The sequence below is a fragment of the Coccinella septempunctata genome, chromosome 5, assembly GCF_907165205.1.
Source record: "Coccinella septempunctata chromosome 5, icCocSept1.1, whole genome shotgun sequence".
Classification (NCBI taxonomy): domain Eukaryota; kingdom Metazoa; phylum Arthropoda; class Insecta; order Coleoptera; family Coccinellidae; genus Coccinella; species Coccinella septempunctata.
In genome coordinates, this window is record NC_058193.1 from 31,732,493 (window position 1) to 31,750,374 (window position 17,882).

At 38.2% G+C, this 17,882-nt stretch overlaps 4 protein-coding genes across 17 annotated transcripts in view; 1 reads left to right on the top strand and 3 right to left on the bottom strand.

The window, feature by feature from the left end:
• LOC123312800 (nuclear receptor-binding protein homolog) overlaps window positions 1–2,223 on the bottom strand; it is an 84,624-nt gene extending 82,401 nt beyond the window's left edge. For all 3 annotated transcript variants that reach the window (XM_044897300.1, XM_044897299.1, XR_006537683.1), the window contains exon 1: window positions 1,595–2,223. In XM_044897300.1, coding sequence (XP_044753235.1) covers window positions 1,595–1,723 — 129 coding nt within the window. In that variant the 5' untranslated portion in view covers window positions 1,724–2,223. The remainder of the gene's footprint in view (window positions 1–1,594) is intronic.
• Window positions 2,224–2,551: 328 nt separating this feature from the next.
• On the top strand, window positions 2,552–3,188 carry LOC123314232 (protein Abitram-like). The gene has a single exon (XM_044899378.1). It carries the CDS (start codon window positions 2,602–2,604, stop codon window positions 3,181–3,183), a length of 582 nt encoding a protein of 193 aa, XP_044755313.1. The 5' UTR covers window positions 2,552–2,601; the 3' UTR covers window positions 3,184–3,188.
• Window positions 3,189–3,278: 90 nt separating this feature from the next.
• LOC123314231 (charged multivesicular body protein 3) lies at window positions 3,279–4,765 on the bottom strand. Its single transcript, XM_044899377.1, has 5 exons — window positions 4,605–4,765; window positions 4,490–4,550; window positions 4,253–4,432; window positions 3,829–4,046; window positions 3,279–3,769 (listed from the first exon to the last, which is right to left on the bottom strand). Exons 1-5 carry the CDS (start codon window positions 4,647–4,649, stop codon window positions 3,605–3,607), a joined length of 669 nt encoding a protein of 222 aa, XP_044755312.1. The 5' UTR covers window positions 4,650–4,765; the 3' UTR covers window positions 3,279–3,604.
• A 1,010-nt stretch (window positions 4,766–5,775) lies between these two features.
• Window positions 5,776–17,882, bottom strand: part of LOC123312845 (partitioning defective 3 homolog) — a 73,525-nt gene continuing 61,418 nt past the window's right edge. For 5 of the 12 annotated variants that reach the window (XM_044897375.1, XM_044897377.1, XM_044897368.1 and 2 more), the window contains 18 exons: window positions 17,566–17,882; window positions 17,306–17,443; window positions 17,046–17,246; window positions 16,826–16,983; window positions 16,517–16,737; window positions 15,708–15,911; window positions 15,224–15,409; window positions 14,433–14,856; window positions 13,470–13,693; window positions 13,259–13,410; window positions 12,824–13,152; window positions 12,164–12,232; window positions 11,994–12,079; window positions 11,616–11,938; window positions 11,205–11,559; window positions 8,415–8,686; window positions 7,548–7,634; window positions 5,776–6,599 (listed from right to left, as the gene is read on the bottom strand). In XM_044897375.1, coding sequence (XP_044753310.1) covers window positions 6,305–6,599; window positions 7,548–7,634; window positions 8,415–8,686; window positions 11,205–11,559; window positions 11,616–11,938; window positions 11,994–12,079; window positions 12,164–12,232; window positions 12,824–13,152; window positions 13,259–13,410; window positions 13,470–13,693; window positions 14,433–14,856; window positions 15,224–15,409; window positions 15,708–15,911; window positions 16,517–16,737; window positions 16,826–16,983; window positions 17,046–17,246; window positions 17,306–17,443; window positions 17,566–17,882 — 4,041 coding nt within the window. In that variant the 3' untranslated portion in view covers window positions 5,776–6,304. The remainder of the gene's footprint in view (window positions 6,600–7,547; window positions 7,635–8,414; window positions 8,687–11,204; window positions 11,560–11,615; window positions 11,939–11,993; window positions 12,080–12,163; window positions 12,233–12,823; window positions 13,153–13,258; window positions 13,411–13,469; window positions 13,694–14,432; window positions 14,857–15,223; window positions 15,410–15,707; window positions 15,912–16,516; window positions 16,738–16,825; window positions 16,984–17,045; window positions 17,247–17,305; window positions 17,444–17,565) is intronic. The other 7 variants (XM_044897380.1, XM_044897371.1, XM_044897372.1 and 4 more) reach the window with 6 other exon arrangements.

Genomic DNA, 17,882 nt, shown 5'->3' on the forward strand with positions numbered 1-17,882 from the left:
AATTACTATTTCAAGAGTTCAAATGATGGTGGATTCGATAAAAATTATTCGAGGTCAGTTTGATAATAGTTACGCTTGTTTCTCGCTAGCGGAATGAAAAAAGGTGTTCAAAAGCTTTTACCGTTTCTGAAATATAACTACTGAAGTATACAAATAAAACATATTAGCTCAGCATTACGTTCAGAAACTGTATTTCAACCTTCAACATAACCATAACATCCCAAAGTCTACTGCTGAATTTTTTTTCACCCTCGTTACAATTTCCTGTAAAGTATGCCACAAAATGTATAAAATCTTGTATCTTTGAATGAGAAATGAAGAATTTGATAAAAATACAGAACGGAATATCTGGAGTTACATTCCTAAAGGTAGAAAATAGAAAATATTATACCACGATCGAGCAGCTCCATCCATGCAATACCAATTCTCATTTTGGTAGAAAATATAAATAAAGTAAATAATATTTGGATACATAAAGTCCCAAAATCGAGCTGAAAATACTTTGAGAAAATGTTTCCGAATCATTTCATTAACAACATACATTCGGTTGCTATTAGACGCCAGAAAGCTGGATGCCAATTTGTCTGACAAGGTCAAGGTCGAGAAAAGCACTTTCCAGCTCGTTTAATATGTTGGGATGTCCTTCGACAAAATCAATTAGCCGATATCCGCCTACACCGTAATTTGGGGCCGTATTTCGTACGAAGCCGAAGGTTAGTTTTGTCTCAAAAAGAGTTTATTTTTAGGTGGAACATTTGGACAATCGAGGTCATAAATGGCACATAATTCCAATAATTTTGTTGGTCATTATTTCCCATGAAATTTGGGGCATATCTGCGAAGAATCTTTTAGTTCAAGCTCTTAGCTTTAAAAAAATATGTATTTCCAAGAATAAGACCCAATTTGATGAGTCAAATTATGTATCTGAAATGAACATCTAAAAACAGCTAACACAAGGTTTGAAACTAGCAAGGAATTCAAAAGACAAACAGTAATATTTTGGAATTCCCCCTTCATTCAAGTAATATTGCAAATAAAAGTTACAGTCCACATTTGAGATGACATTGATGAAAACTGTTTCATCTCTGAGGAGCAGTTGATTTTCAGAAACTATCTCAACTTTCTTGATTACTCATCATTTTCAGTAGAGCACTTGTTTGATAATACGAATACCTTGGTAGCCACAAACATGTTGCTGATAAAAACCGGTTAAATATATTCAGGCGGTCATAGTTCTTATATTTATTCTAAATATAAACTTGAAAGATATGCTACTACAAGATCAAGCAGGTCGCTTATTGTCAGTTCCCTTCAATTTAACATTAACAAATACTGAACCCAAGTTACACATCAATAAAACATCATTATAGATTCTGCAGATTACGTTTTGAGGAATGAAATGAAATAGGAATGCGAAAAATCGATTTTATGACGTTAAAGGAGCATGCGGCCTATAATGTTGCTAATGAGATCGTATCTCGACAGCCGATACGGCTTGGTAACAGAAGTTAGGTTAGGTCGTCACAAAATTGCAGATGTTGCGGAAATGTTGACAATATCGACTGTTTTACAGGTCATTACATGGGACACTCACCTCTTCTCTCCTTTTGAGCCATCTTCCACAGGGACTTTCTTCCAAAATTTCACTTTCGTCCTCAGAATCCTCGCCACTTTCCCTTGGCGATTTATGCTCTTGATCGTTATTCATATGAGTTCCCGACATTATGATTTAAACAAAATATACGATAGCACAATGTGTCCATTGAATAGGACCGTACACCAAGAATTGTATTCCATCAGCGCATTTTCGAAACGAATTAATATTTCACCACAGTTTACTTTACACTTAACAACTACAATCGAAAATAATTTATTAGTAATGTAATTCTTCACGTCTCTGAAATTGAGACATTTCAGAAAGAATCCTTCCAGTAGACACTTAACGGCACTAATGATCTGCTGAATAGTATCGAACCGAATAAATCACTTCATGAACATAATGTTTGAACGATTCCTTAAATTCTCGAAGTATCACAATGAGCGAAACACAACCACTTCTTGATAATCTAAATGTTCTCACTGTTCATAACACAAGTAACGAAATAGTCCAACTATGATGTTAGTGTCAATATTGTGAGCACATTCGTATTTCTAATATTGTGTAGTTGTAGTTATATTACAGTTGATAGCTACCGCCTACCACTGTCAAACAGTCACTGGTTGTTTTGTTGAGAAACAGAGCATGCGTCTGTGCTACGCCGATGCAGAACTATTTGACACTTGTCAAATTCCTCTGCGCCTACAATTTTAAGTTGAACTACTCCAGTTTTCAGAAAATGCAGTTGAAAAATCAAATGAAAACTCCTCGATCAATAAATTCTACCTCTGTACCTTAGATTAGAAATAAATATTACTTCAAGCAATAATAATTTATTTAGGTTTTACGAAATAAGTAAACATAACCCGATGAAGAACACGTTACAACTGTCATATCTTCTATGAAAAGTTCTGTGTTAGAAAAATAGAAGTGCACTCTCTGGTCTAACCTTCTTGAATCTGACGTTAATTTCAAAAATATTTTGAATATTTTGTTTGTGAAAGATGTCTCTTGGCGAGAAATATATTCCTGATATTTACGAAATAGACGACATCGATAAGTGTATAGCTGAATACCCACCTTACTATGAAAGAAGTTTTACCAAACGTTATTGTGTTGAGTTCAATAAAGAAAACTTGAATTTGGACACTTGTATCAGTATGTACAGTAGTAAATTGTGTATGATATTCTTAGCAGAAGGTCATTCCATTATACAAGAAGGCAAATCAATAAAACAATTTGATTTCAAAGTTGGAAAAGAAGATCGTTTAGCAAATTCTACAGGAGGAAAATATAAGAAGAAAGCTCAACGCTTACAAAGAGATTCAGTTATATGTTTCATAGAGACTACAGATGGAAATAAGTACCCAGTAAAAGCCGGTATTAAAGGACGATTAATTGATATCAATCCAGCTGTTGTGAAAAATCCTTCCATATCAATAGAGAAACATAAGAGTACAGGATATATTGCGCTAATACACCCAGAAAACTTCAGAAGTCCACCAGAAGAAGTGCTATCAGGACTTTTAACAAAAAATGATTATGAAAATGTTCTGAGCAGTTGTCAAAATTATAAAACTGAATAATGTTATACCTGTGTTTTTATAAGAAACTCATGTAAGTGTAACTATGAGAAATAAATACCCAACTTTTATATAATAAATATAAAAAATTCGAAAGCTTCAGAAAACATTATATTTCTAGAGACTATGATCAACATAATTTAATACTTCATAAATTATTCAACAGCGTGGAAAAATTATAAGGAAATAATATCTATTTCAAAATATTTGTGGTACTTGAAAGCTGTAAACAGTATAACCCACTATATTAATTTAATTAATGAGTTAAGCTGTTTACGAATAAAATAACTCCAGTCAAGGGCACTTAGTAAGAAAAAAGCATTACAACTCATGACTTTTCTGTTAAAATCTTACACTTGCTAATCTGAAAAATTCTTAAAGCTGTGTTACCTATATAAAAGATAGTCATATTCATTTTCTCAAATTATGTGGACTTCAAGGCAGCCAATCTACTCTCCATTTCATCTACATCCTTCTCTTCATCACTTAAATCTAATGCTGCTGGGACACTCACTTCTGCAGAAGCACCTTCAGAAATAGGGGGTGCTGGTGCTTCTCCAAGCTTACCTTCCGTCAATTCCCAAAGCACCTGGAAAAAATAGCCTTCTTAGCCTTACCCCAAGAATTTAGTTGTGAAAGTATTTGAACCTTATCAATTTCACTCTGTGCTGCCTCTTCCATTCCTTCTGGATCTTCTTCCATATCTTCAAAGGTTTCATCCAGCATTTCCTCTATGATGCCAGCTTTCATCATTTCTTTAGACATTTCCTGCATAGTATGAGCTACTTCCGGTACTCTGATCAACCTTTGCATAGCATTCATCACTTCTGTTGACTTAGCAAGAGAACCAGCTACTCTTAAAGTTGCTGTGAAAGTGATTATCAAAAATAAAAATGAACTTCCCAAACAAAGACTGATATGACAATACTGGACCAAATGTTAGAAGTATTAAGATTAAGATTATTAAATTGAAAAGGTAATAAAACAATGATAAAATCCACATTTGGCTCTTATTAATAATCAGTAAAAATGTCTCCACAAGTCAATATCTACTATTAAGAAAACTACTCACCTAGTTGGTTTTTCATCTGAAGCATAACCGAATTTATATGAGCTTTAGATGTGTAAATTTTACTTATAGCTTTCCTTGACCTCAATATTTCTTTTGCTAATATAAGACATGTGTCTTTATCATTTTTCTTTGCCGCTTCCTTGAGAGAACGTTTAACTTTTTCCTCCTCCCTCTGTATCGCTACAAATAACAGAAGTTCAATGAGTTGGACTATTTACAAATACATCGAATTTTCACCCCTGATTTGCCTTTCCAATTGGTAACCTTCTTTCCTCAATTTATGATTCCACTGATTAACCTGAAGTATGCAACTTCCTTGTAGTTTAAATTCGCACAATAAAAAAAATCATACCATTTCCTTAGGATCCCTCTCAGGACTTTTTCCAAACAGACCCATTTTTTATGATTTTAAAACTTGTAGGAGTGGTTTTAAATTTAAATCGCTTTTTTTATCTTCTACCATGAAAATCCTTGAAAAAATTCATTTTGTTTTGACGTTTTGATGAATCATAAATAATGAGTGATTTAAGAACTACGAAAGTGAAGCATACGAACTACAACCATAGACAAGAACATAATTTACCTGTCATAAACTAATTTCAAAAATCCTTCGGATTCTCTTCAATCATCATACAATGATAATAATGAAGATCTCTTTAAGGCAATTACTAGCAGGCCAGAGGCCAGGAGATTCGGTCGATTTATCTTAAAAACCATCAAATAAATTTCATGAGTACCGAGGCCGTTCTCTGTGATCGGTGCTAACCTCATTTTTGTCAAACTGACGTAAATTTAATACATTGAACTCCATAGAGTTCAATGATTTAATACATTTGCGTTTGGTAAACGCTACTACTGATTTTTTCTTTGTAATCTGTGGTCAATCTCGAATTTCTGGCACCTGATTCGAGAGCATGTGCTGGGCACGCTCCGTCTTTGTTTTGGCATTTTTCGCGGCCCTCAATACGCAGCGGTTCGCGCAAATTTCCGATCATCTAAATCAGCTGATTTTCTTATCTTTCCATTACCAATCGATGCTTAGAAAATTAGTATATATATACCTACCGATAATATCTCTATATAAACATACAACTCACCTGCAAGGTCACTCAGCTTAGAGAAAATAATTTTGATGTATAACTAATGCGCAGTTTTCAATAGAAGATGTTCTAAAATTTGTTGTTTATTTACAATAAAAAATATATGTTGTTTATTTACATACAATTTTATAAAATCTATCTAATAGAAGACACTTTGAGCTGGCAAATCGATTCGCCTCAATATGCAACAATTTCATAATATGTATAACACTTAGGAGTAATAAAATTATACAAGGATCGTGATGATCGTTGAAAAACGTGAAATTACATTGTATTCGAAATTAATCCTAGAGTAAAAATTGCAATTATTATAAAATATACAAAAAAAAGTGTTATTTACATCAATTAGATTGCAATCAATGCTGCATCACCCTTGAATAAGAATGTGAGAGTTTTATTTAAAAATTCACAAAACAATAGAAAGAAGGGATGTATAAATAAAATAATCGATAAATTACAGTTCAATATTGTCTATAAATTTTGGGCACTGACTCAACATAAAAGAATTGTATGAAAGTCAGAAGAAGAAAATATTTAGTCACTTCAATTTAAAACACATCGAGTAAAGCGACTCATATAGAGTAGACAATATTACCAATTAGTTTTTGGAGATGGAATGATCATTTTCACTACAATGTAAAATAATAATTGAAAAAAAATTGTGTTGTATGTTTAAAGCTCAAAAGTAAATTAAATTAAAGACAGATTGTAATAAGATCAGTCTTTCATATTATGATATATATAATTTTCTCTATTGAAATAATAAAATTCGAGAATATTTGAATTTTGGATTCTTGGGGATATTTCAACTTAAGTAAGTGGAAAAAACCTGTTTCTTGAATTGAAGTTGGAGCAAGAAAAAGTACACCAACAATAGGAAATATTCCTCCTTGTCATTGAGAGACATATAAAACCATCTGGGCTCCAGTTTTCATTGGACAACCAATCATCACTAAACTTTTGTACCGTTCTGTTCACCGATAGTGACCTGCGTCACAAAAGGACCTCTTTGACTGCCGCGAGTTTGGGGAAGTTGCCCCTGTTGGTTCCTAGGCAGGGAATTGGAATTCATATCCTGGAAATGATGACCCGACGATGATTGCTTGGCATATTGGGCAGGGGCATTCGACCGACCGCGGTTGCTCAATATAGATTGGACACTTTCATACTCGTAAAAATTAGACATAGGTCGTATTTGGGAATCCGCCTTTGTCTGACGTTGAGAATGATACTGATGTTGTTTTCGACTGTAAGGACAGAAATCATTGGTTAGGTGTCACTTTGCATTTTATAAGAAATGTTATTGTACAAAATATCTACAAATGTATGTGCATTACACAAAAGAATGATACGCTGGTACCGAGAAAAATCCGGTGAATGTACGAAATACCCAAAATAAGAACAGCCACTAATGGTTGGAAAATTTCAATAATTTTTCGAATCCTCTGCTTCTTGCTCTTGTCCTTTGACTTTCTTGAAACAGTTCGTGATTCACCCTGTGACATTTTTTTCCACAGAAAGCGAGAAAGCAGAACAAATCAACTTACAGATATGGCATAAAATTCCTTGTCTTACCCTGAGTAAGCAAAACCATTAAAATATTCCAACTGTTACTGGGTGTTTTAATGACAATATCAATCAGCATGTTTCAGTTCACACTTTTACTATTTGTGTATTTACAGTAATGGTAGGTTTATACAGTCTTGATAAGAACTAAGACGCAGATTCAAGTTATTGTTCAACATTGGCAGATGGCGATTACGTCATCGCACCTGTTAGTTATGTTGATTCCTTATTTCTTATGAAGGCTGCATAAACCATTCGTCCCACCTAAATGTTACAAGATAACTACTTCACAATGATTATTGTGATCAAGAATTATTCCATTTATTCCAGGTTCCTATCATGAATACCTGGAAACCCCCATTACAGCAAAATTTCACCTGTTGAAATTGAGCATGTACGTCAATGACGAATTTATCTACCGAATAATCTTACCTCTTTCTAGTCAGCATTACAGAAACTTCAAGTAGGCCAAACCGAACCCAAGACCATTTGAAATAAGCCACCACAACCATTCGAAAAAGTGTTTTCACAAAGTAAAAATAGTGCAGCAAGATACGTGAAAATATTAATGGACAACAAGAAGCAAAATTAGTGAAACACATCACATGCATGTAGACTTTGGTGCATACCTTTCTTCCTCCACCTTTAACCTTTGCTGCTGCACTTGCAGACGCATCTGAACTATTTGACTGTCAGACAAGGGTTCTTTCCGATTGCTGAGGGATACAAAACACAAAATATTACACATACAATGGGGGTGAGAAACTGAACGATGGTTCACTATTTTAGGAACTAGCCATCGATAGAAATATTGATATATCAGTTTGGGATCACTCCGTTCGATAAATTTTTTAACCCTTTTGAGAACGCAATACTTACTGTTTTTCACATCTTTAATCTAATTGAAATAAACGAAATTAATTTTGATATAAAATCAACAAAAAATCGATGTGGCAACCACCATCACTCGAAGTATTAACAGAGATAGCATTTCGTCGAAAAAGAGTAGATGCTGACTGTGGTTTCGGTATCATTTGACCTCGTCATAGCAACACAACTCATATCTCGACGAAAATGGAACAACGAATTGATAGCCCCTATATTCGATGTCAGTAGTCGGTATGGTGACGGAATACACCCTACCGCCATCTGACGGAAGCGAAGAGCCACTCAATTCACTTTCCCTACTGTAAGAGTGAGATTTATCATTCTCCTGCCATAAGGCGCGATCCGTTTATGATTCCCAATTGAAATATATGAATTTTTAGTGTTTGAAATCAGTTTTTCGCAGTATTCTGAAATTTTTATGAATGCGAATCGTCATAGGAACAATACTGCCATTGAATTGCCAGCTTGGATAACATGTAACATAGACAAAACGTGAAGGAAATCATGCAAGGTGGTGTTAGTAACAATTTTGTGCATACCAATCCATGGAGACCGTTTAAAACATAGAGCCCCCATTGCCACATAATAAATTCGTATTGAGTTCTCACCTTAGGTGGCTTTGCAGCTCGTTATAGTTAACGTAGTGGGTAAATGGCACTGAATCAGTCACAGCGGTTCGACTGCCCGGTCTACCGTATTCACCATATGTCGGTTCATTCCTTAGCTGTCTATGTTCGTATAGATTTTCCCTTTCATCTGGGGGATAATAAGAATGCCTTGCTGCTTGGCGTTGCTCGTGTAATTTTCTATCGGATCTCCTTTGTACTTCCCCATTATTACGATATTTCACAGGTGGTGCCACAGAGTTCTCAGGTATCACCTGGGCAACAATGTTCATTATTAATTCATGTATTGGTACCATGTTAGATGAAATACACAAGTTTGAAGAACTTGAAGATGTTTGTATCAACTTTACAGCGTGATATTCAACTAAATAAGGAAGAAAATTGGTCCAACAATATAACCCTGCGGCACCCCATATACTTCTATCATGGATCCAACTAAGTAATTTATCATATCGCAGGAATTTATCATACCGAAGGAATTTTTAGGTTCGAGTTAAGGTTCTACGTTAAATATACAAAGCATAATAATATAAGCGCTTCAGCAAGAATATGGGCGACAGGAAAGTGACTAACATGTTCAAGGAGCTACAACTTTGCAAAGATGAAGGATTTAGGAAGCAGGTAGACCATCTACAGTTAGGGATAAATTATATAATCATCATTGTCAGAAACTTTCGAAGTAAATCTCGATTATTATGAAAATACCAAAAGACTTAAAAAATTAGGAAACATCTTGAGATGAGACCAGAGCTGGGCTAAGGGGTACTGACAAAGAGTACTCGAGTACAGAGTACCTAGTTTCTTTGAATAACTGAAGAATGAGTAAGTACTATATTTCACTCATTGCACATGCTATCGAGTGGTCTATTCTGAGTAAAATTATTTGAATTTCTGAAGAACAGGTTCTTATATCTTATAGAACCAAGTTCGGACTTGTCGGTTTCGCCGAATATTAAGAATACAAGTACCGAGTACTTTATTTAAATAGTATCCAGTCCCGCATACACCCATTGCGTTAATTACAGCTCGGCAACGTCGGTTCATACTCAAAATGAGTGATCTTAAAATGTTCTGAACTAATCCTTTCCAGATTTCTCCGAGTTGGATTCCTAAGTCATTAAGAGTAGCTGGATGATTTTCTGAACTTCTCAGCCTTCTATTGAGGTTGTCCCAAACCTGCTCAATCGAATTGAGATTTGGACTTCTTGCTGGCCATTCCATTCGAGAGACTTCAACCTCTTCAAGGTACTCCTGCACGATGCGCGTACGATGGGGTCTGGCATTATCGTCCATAAAAATGAAATTTTCACCAATGTATGGGGCAAATGGCACTACATGCTCTTCAAGAATGTTCCTTGTATACTTATCAGCATTCATAGCTCCATTATCAAAGACCACTAGGTCTGTGCGAGCAGTCAAAGATATTCCACCCCATACCATAATCGATCCTCCCCCGAAACCAGTAGTATTCAGGAAATTGCACTGAGCATATCTTTCATGTGGACGTCTGTATACAAGGGAACGTCGATCACAATGGTAGAGGCACAATCTAGACTCATCTGTGAAGAGAACTCTTCCCCAATGGATATGCTCTCTCGCAAAATCCAAACGCGCCCTTCGATGGGCTGGGGTAAGAGCTGGGCCTCTTGCCGCGACACGAGGCCTTAGATCATATTCTCTGAGGCGATTTCTTATTGTCTGACTGCTAATTTGCACCTCATGAGTTTGCTCAAGCTGAATTTGAAGGAGGCGAGCGGTTGCAAACCGTTGTCTCAACGAAGAAACTCTCAAGTAACGTTCTTGAATGACAGTTGTTACCCGTGGTCTACCCTGTCCTGGTCTTCGGACATTCATACCTGTCTCCCTGAATCGCTGCAACATTCTGGTCACACTTGTATGGGAAACTCCAAACCTTTCTGCAATTCTTGTGTATGTCCACCCTTCTTCTCGCAAAACTACCGCTTGGGCACATTCCTCTTGGGTCAAATTGCGTGTTTCGCGTTGCATAGCGATCGAGTGTAGAAAATCAAACGAAAAAAAAACTATTGATCACTAGAATTGATCGAGAACAACTGATTTTAGAATGGTGCCAATACATGCAAAATCTGATAATATCTTTTTTTTTATTCCTGCTGGGAAAAACATCTGTATTGAAGAAAACCGTTGAAAGTGGATAACATATGCATGCGTAATTCTGATAAAAATAATTATCATTGAGAACACCTTCAGTTGTAGAATAAAGTTGAGATTTCCATAATGTGCGTTAATTTTTTTGCGCAGTGTATATTAGAAAGTCCGGAAAATGTACTCAAATAAAAAAGGTACTGGATACTTTCACCGCATACATGTACCAAGTACTTCGTTGAACCAGTACCAAGTATAGAATAACAGAAATGTACTCAAGAGTCCTGAAAAACTACTTGTAAGGAAAACCGGTTATTGAATACTTTCACCGAATATTAACGGATACCGAGTACATTGTTGAAAATGTATCGAGTACCGTATGCAGAACACCAGAAATGTACTCAAGAGTCCGAAAAAGTACTCCTATCAAAAAAACAGGAATTAGAAACTCTCGCCGAATATGTACGGATACAAGTACCTAGTACTTTACTAAAAATGTACCCATTTCTCGAGAGTAAAGTATTCGTTTAATTTTTACCGAGTACTGTCCAGCTCAGAATGAGTCTTTAAAACTTATCCTGAAACCTGTGCTCAGAAAAATGTAGGATACATCAGAAGAAACTCAACGCTCAAGATCTCACTCCTTACCTGAACTTGTTCGGCGTGACGATGAACGAAATGCCTCTGATAAAGAGGTTGACCAATGTTACCCTGTTGTCCCTCACGATTATTGGCTTGGACGTTACCCTGCTGCTGTCTGATCATATGTTGCTGCTGCTGCTGCTGTTGCTGCTGCAACTGTTGCGATTTGTCCTGTTGCTCATGCGTCCTTTCCGAAGGGTGGCCCTGATGACCTTCGGGCTGTTTCTGCTGACCGGAAGAATGGGAAGAAGACTGATCTTCGGACGGTTCCGCGTTCTGGATGGAAGAATTGTCGAATTCGCTGCTGTGGTGATAGTGAGGGTCCACGTTGGGAAAATCCACCTTCCTGTGTTTCCCGAACCTACGTAAGTCGATTTTAGTATGAATTTTTTCGACTGAAACAATTTCAGCACCAACCTGAACATCGAGCCTATCCCCTTGAGTATACTAGGCTTTTTCTTGGCCGATTTATGTTTGTTGTCCAAAGCAGCATTCAGCGAGGACTGTCTGGGACCTCCTCTTACATTATTAAAGCCTTCAATTTCCTTGTCGCTATCGGTTGGTGGATCCAACAGCCAATGTTTCTTAGGGGATTTTTCACTACGATGGTTAGGGTCGACGATTCTATCATCAACGGCAGCCCTGAAACTCTCTTCACATCCTCGTCCCCTGATGACCTTCAACGCTCCAGAAGGACCCCGATAGCTGTAAGCTGGATCTCCCTCTTCCTGCATTTGTATCTGAACAAGACAAATTCAGTGAAAACCAACCTATGCCTGTTGAAAAAAACCTTACCTCCTGGACCATCGTTTGTAATGACTCCAAACTTGACGACTTCTTCATTCCCAACGAGGGTCCCAGTTGACCTAACTTGTCTGCATCTGAATCATAGGAAGAGTATTTTATTTGCAATTCGTGGGTTTAGATAATTGATAAGCGAGAATGTTGAGAAAAATGATGCTTACATTCTGGATGTTCTGAAGTTCGTGTAACACTCATGACCGATTCCACCGACCCAACACGTACCAAATTAGCTGTTAAAAATGAAGAGAATGAAGGTATTAGCACGATGAAGACGACATGAGGCGATTGAAAAACAACACCAAGTGAAACAAGCATAATACGAGGATATATTGAAAAATTCTTAGCCTACTATAGAACCAATGGAACTGGTCTGGGCTAACTAGATATCAATACATCCTCGTATTCAACATAACATGTACAAAAAAAGCCATTCATTGCATAGGAAATACATATTCAGGGAAAAATTTTTGGCCAAGTTTTTTGACAAAGTATTGTTTAAAACTCAGAAATCATATGATAATAAACCCTTTAGGGTGGTCACAAATATTCGATGCTCAAACACTACTATCTCCCAAACTATACTGCCAAAAAATTAAAATAGACAATTTGGGCACATCTTCTAATATGAACCAGGACAGAGCTCCTACTCTTTCTATCTGGTTCACTTTTGGTGTTGTATGAAGACATACGAAGGTAGAGGTGAGTATTGAATTATGATTACACCCTGTGCAATCATAAATTCAATCCCCTTTCCTTCGCTTCAATGGATAGCGTTACAACTTGTTGGAAAATCTCTCATTGTAATGACGTGGAGCACTTACAGTCTTTCTCCTTGGTCCTTTGCTCCCGTAACTTCTTCGTTCTCTGGTACGTATCCGTACTCTTGGCATCCAGTGTAGCATGCCTCTTCTCTGACATACTCTGCCTCCCGAACGCGTCCCTGCTGAACCCTTTCGGATTCTCCAGGGACAACTGACTGGCGTAAGTGGCGTCGGTGCCGCTCTGTATGGTGGTCTGTGATGACTCGGTACTTCTGTTGTCGCAGGTGACGCTGTTCAAACTGGCCTTGCCGTCGGGCTCGTGGTCCTTTCTGCTTTCCGGGATGCTTCCGTTCGAGAGATTCATTTTGTTCGTCATATGTACATTTATTCTGCAAATAAAGAGAAGTAATGAAGCTTTAAGCCAAATAATGCTCAAATTTTGATAAGGGATTTAAACCACAAAAAATTAGGAAATATAAACAAACTTATAATCACCTGGTACTTTGTTGGTTCAGCACCCTCGACCCATATTCATCCTCTATCAATATAGGCTCGCCCCCGTTCAAGCTAACGGTGGTGGTAGAATGATGACTATCGAAAGATTGATTGTTAGCTAACATACTGCTGCTCCAAGTATCATGAGTGGCCTGAAAACAGTTCAATGTGACACAAACCCCAACATTAAGCCCATCCAGATCGCTCTCACCTTATAGTAGCTTTCGTTCCTCAACTGGCTATTCTTATTATTATTTCCGACCAATCGGTCTATCACAGGATTCCAGTTTTGTATCGGGTTCAAATTATGACTTTGCGAATTCTCTCTGCTGTGGATGTATGGGTTATAGATCACAGTGTTGGTGGAGCCGTTACTGGCCCCGGAATTGTTTTTGGAGGGGTCGCTGCTATCGCTCGATTGGAATATTTCAGATCCTGCAGAGAAATGTACATTTCAGCAATGTTAAATGAAGATTTGGCCATACTACACTTTAACAACCTATATCTTTCGACCTCAAGAATCTACTGTTAAAATATTCGTATGAGCCAAAGATTCATCATGTATATGCCTTTGTTCTCGTTTGGGTTCCGATCTTGAGAAATTGAGTTGGATCTTGTTACTTAATAGATGGACTCGAGTACTTTACAATACTCAGAAGATCCTGCTAGTTTTATATTAGGGTCCGTCAAAATGTATCCGTGTTTCAGCGGAGTGAGAGTTGTGTAACACTGACGATGTCAAATAAGACCCGGACATGGTCAGCATCTACTCTACTAGTTTTTTCGTCCGTAAACTCTTTTCGTCCGCTGTTTGTCACTAAGATACTAATACAAGTCCGGTGATTGAATCGATTTCGTGAATCCTGGGTTTCATAAAAACAAATATCTGTTAAAATAACTGTCATTTGATATTGTCAAATCAATTCTTCACAAAATCTGCTAGATGTTATGAGTGAAATTACTACTTGGTTCAAATATCAGTGCTCATTATGATCAAGAAGCGGTATGGATGTCAGTAACACTCTTCCAGCCAGAGCTGAGTAAATTGACAATTACGGCGACGTAGCCGAGTCTATTGTCTCGCTTGTTTGCCAACCTCGGCTGCGCCCCGGCTCGTCTGTATAGCCTTGAATCGGCAGAAATCATTAAAAAACGAATTATAAAGTCGAATTACCTTCATTGGAGTTCAGGAGATTCGGATTGCTCGAGGAACTGCTGACGGAATAATTCCTATTGACCGGAGGCGGGGATGAAGCCCTCCTCGCTATGGTCAGCGTGATATTCCCCGGGACAGGACCTTCAGTATGCAACATGGCTTTTCTAAGGGTCTCCATGGCGTCGCTGTTCGATTGCTGTAGTAGCGAAATGCCGTTCACGTTGAGCAGTTGGTCGTTCGTCTGCAGTCTTTTGTCTCTCGACGCCGCGCCGCCGTTGATGACGCTCTTGATGAAAATCCCAAGGTCCTGGTTGCCGCTCGTCTTCCCCTTGACGCTGATACCGAGGCCGGCTTTTTCCGTGTCGTGAACCGGGATGTTGAAAGTGAGAACTTCACGATGTTTCCAAGGGAAAATCATGGAGTCGTCCAACTTCTCAGGCGGCTGGAAATACAATTCAAAATTGGATGGAAACATCAAGTTTGCAGTGTTAACAGGCAGAAGAGAATATGCAACTGACGTAAAAGTAGAAAGATGATTCAAACCCTCCAAATAGGGGCTCCTTACGTGGTGAGTTGAAATAAGTTTCTAAAGCGAAGTTGATGTTAGACAAATTGTGATGGGAAAACAAAAAAAATTGTTGATACTAACGAATTTTTCATTGTTTCCCGTTTAAGCGTTCGTTCAGTTGCCCCAAGTACCAAATTATATTTCCAAACTAACATATATGAAGAAAATCTCTGATGATGAACAACTTGCAGGCAACGAAACAAATAAAAGCAGAACAATAACTAATAAAGCTTCTAATTACATTGAACGCCGTCGATGTGTCCTGAAATTGAGACACTATTTTGGCGACAGTCCCTCCCCTTTCAGGAGTCCTATTTTGTAGGGCTTGAAGGTGGCTCTGAGGTAAGGGAGGAATTGTTGGAGGTGTGTCGCTACTTCTACTTGGTACTTCTACGGCCTCGCCGGTCGATTTTTGTGCTTCGGACTCCTGTGTGTTCAAGAAAAACGTGAGGGGAACTACTAGAAAAACTTTTTGCACGGTTCAGATCATTCAAACACAAAATTTCTCTTTACCTCTTTACCTATGATGCAAGGAATTATTTGAGACATACAGAATATAGTTATAGCCTAAATTGCATTCATAAATTACTCAATCTATACAAAATAATGAATTACTTTAGAGTCACAAAATTGTGTCCAATCTCTACTAAAAATATCAAAAACAAGTGCATAACTGATGAAAATACTAGAAAATTACAGTGAACATAAGATGCAGTTAAACTTACAATTATCCTTGGGAGTTCATTTTCAGTGTCCACAACGTCTTCTTGCCTGGACACCACGATTTTGACTTTGCTACCTGGAGGTGCGTTCCTGAGGACAGCAACAGCCTCTGATTGACTTTTTCCGGTCATCTCCACACCGTTGACTTCCAATAACCGGTCTCCTATCTTCAAACGGCCGTCTTCTACAGCAGCGCCCTGTGAATGCTATTTCTTACTTTTTTCTGCCTTTCACAAGCTAATCAATGCAATATCCACTGATCACAAAACACATGCAGTTGCCAGAAAAGGATCAAGAACTGTGGTATGGGTAAATGTACCTAAAAGGAAGAGTTTCAGGAGAAAGAAAAACCCACAGGAAACACTACTGTGGCTTCCAAGACTGGATAATACCAAAAAGCTCCTTTGGCAGTATCTGGATCCCCAAAAGGTGGGCATTGTCTTTAGGAAGCAATGGGTACAGCAGAAACTGACTGTGACTGTGAATCACCCTGTAAAATCTACTCAAGACTATTGAGCCAGCTCGTAGCTTGAATGGTAGTGGGTTCATGGCCTGAACAGGGAAATACAGCACAAGAAAATTATTCTAGACCATATAGGTCTATATACCGAGGTGCAGAGACATCACAATATGAGAGCCAAAACAGCAGCAAAACAAGGGTTATGAGTACAAAATCCAGTAGGTTTGTAGAAAAAATCCTATGGGGGTAGAGGTTTCTCCTCATTCCCAGCCTCCTTTTATGTTTTTGACGATTTAAGTGGAAGCTGAGGTTGAGAGCTAGAGTATGTATTTTCCAATAGAAGAATAATACCTTAGGAATGATGTTTTTGATGTAAATAGGACAGTTCCCGCCAGCAGGATTGTCCCTAGTTGTGATGCTGAACCCTAGCCCATGTGGACCCTTCGTTAATTCAATCTCGATCTTTCTTCCTATTTTTCTGGTGTTCGCCGTGAGCAGAGTTTTCAGATTTTTCGAACCAGTCGGTAATTTCTTCGTTGGTGAGACGGTGGCTACCTTGGTGTTCGGGGTATCTGCAAAAAAATATGTGAAAATGAACTGGGTGACTCTTAAATAAAAATAGCAGTCAGTATTGATGATTAATAAAACGAATGCACAAACATTTACGTTTTTGTTCGAATTCCACCATGGAAGAATCTTTGTCCTCTGCGAATCTGTGACAGCTCAACTGCTTCTTGATCCCATTCAAGGTATAATCCTTCACAACCTTCAGCCTGAGTTCGGACGAAGTAAGGGAAAGTTTGAACATATCCTGAACCCTGAAAAACACAATTGTATGTAACGCATTGTTGGATAAGATGTCACTAAACAACAGTCTCACCTTTGAAAAGGCATATTGAGTAAATTCTGCCCATTGATTTCTATAATCCTGTCGTTGATTGCCAGCCTACCATCCCTGTCAATTCTTCCCCCAGGCTCTATCCCCTGGACAAGGAGACCCCTATCCTTTCCATAAATATCATAATCCGGTACGACATGTATACCCAGAGGACCAGGTTCATTTCTTATCACGATAAGCTCGCTAAAATAAATTTATATTATTTAATAGGTACTCTTTAACTAAATTTTTTGCTTAATTACCTCTGGTCCATTGATGGCACAGGACTCGTGCTGTTATTTGCTTGTCCAAGAGGTTCTTTTCGTTTGTGTTCCCTTGGAAGTGATGTACTTGTATGAGCCCTAGCTTTAGCCCTCTCAGCTGCATCGGCCCACCTAAATCTGTAGAAAATTATTGTTCAAGTACCTGATTTCATGATACTTATATCGTAATTCAACAAACTACAGTGCTGGTATCTGGTGGGGAGAGAAACCCAACAATACCCTTAAAACTGAACGCTTACCCTGCTCCATCCTCGAAGAACTGCATGGATAGCCGGTTGCTGCCGTCCCTCTGCATTCTTCTGAATCCCGTCGAGTCCTCGTCCTCGATGTAGTGGCCATTGTAGCCGAGAGATGGCGGTGGTTCGGATATCAAAGGCGCCGCGCTCCACCTCTTCGTGTTATCGGCGGTCGGCAAAGGTGGACCAGGGGGTAGCTGATTGAGGGCCGGTTCACTCCCCCTTCGCACCTGCAAGGATCCAGGTATTCCGTTGGCGATTTGCTCGCCGGTCACTTCGATGTCCGTCTGGGGATAGGTGGAGCCGTACTTGTCGCCATC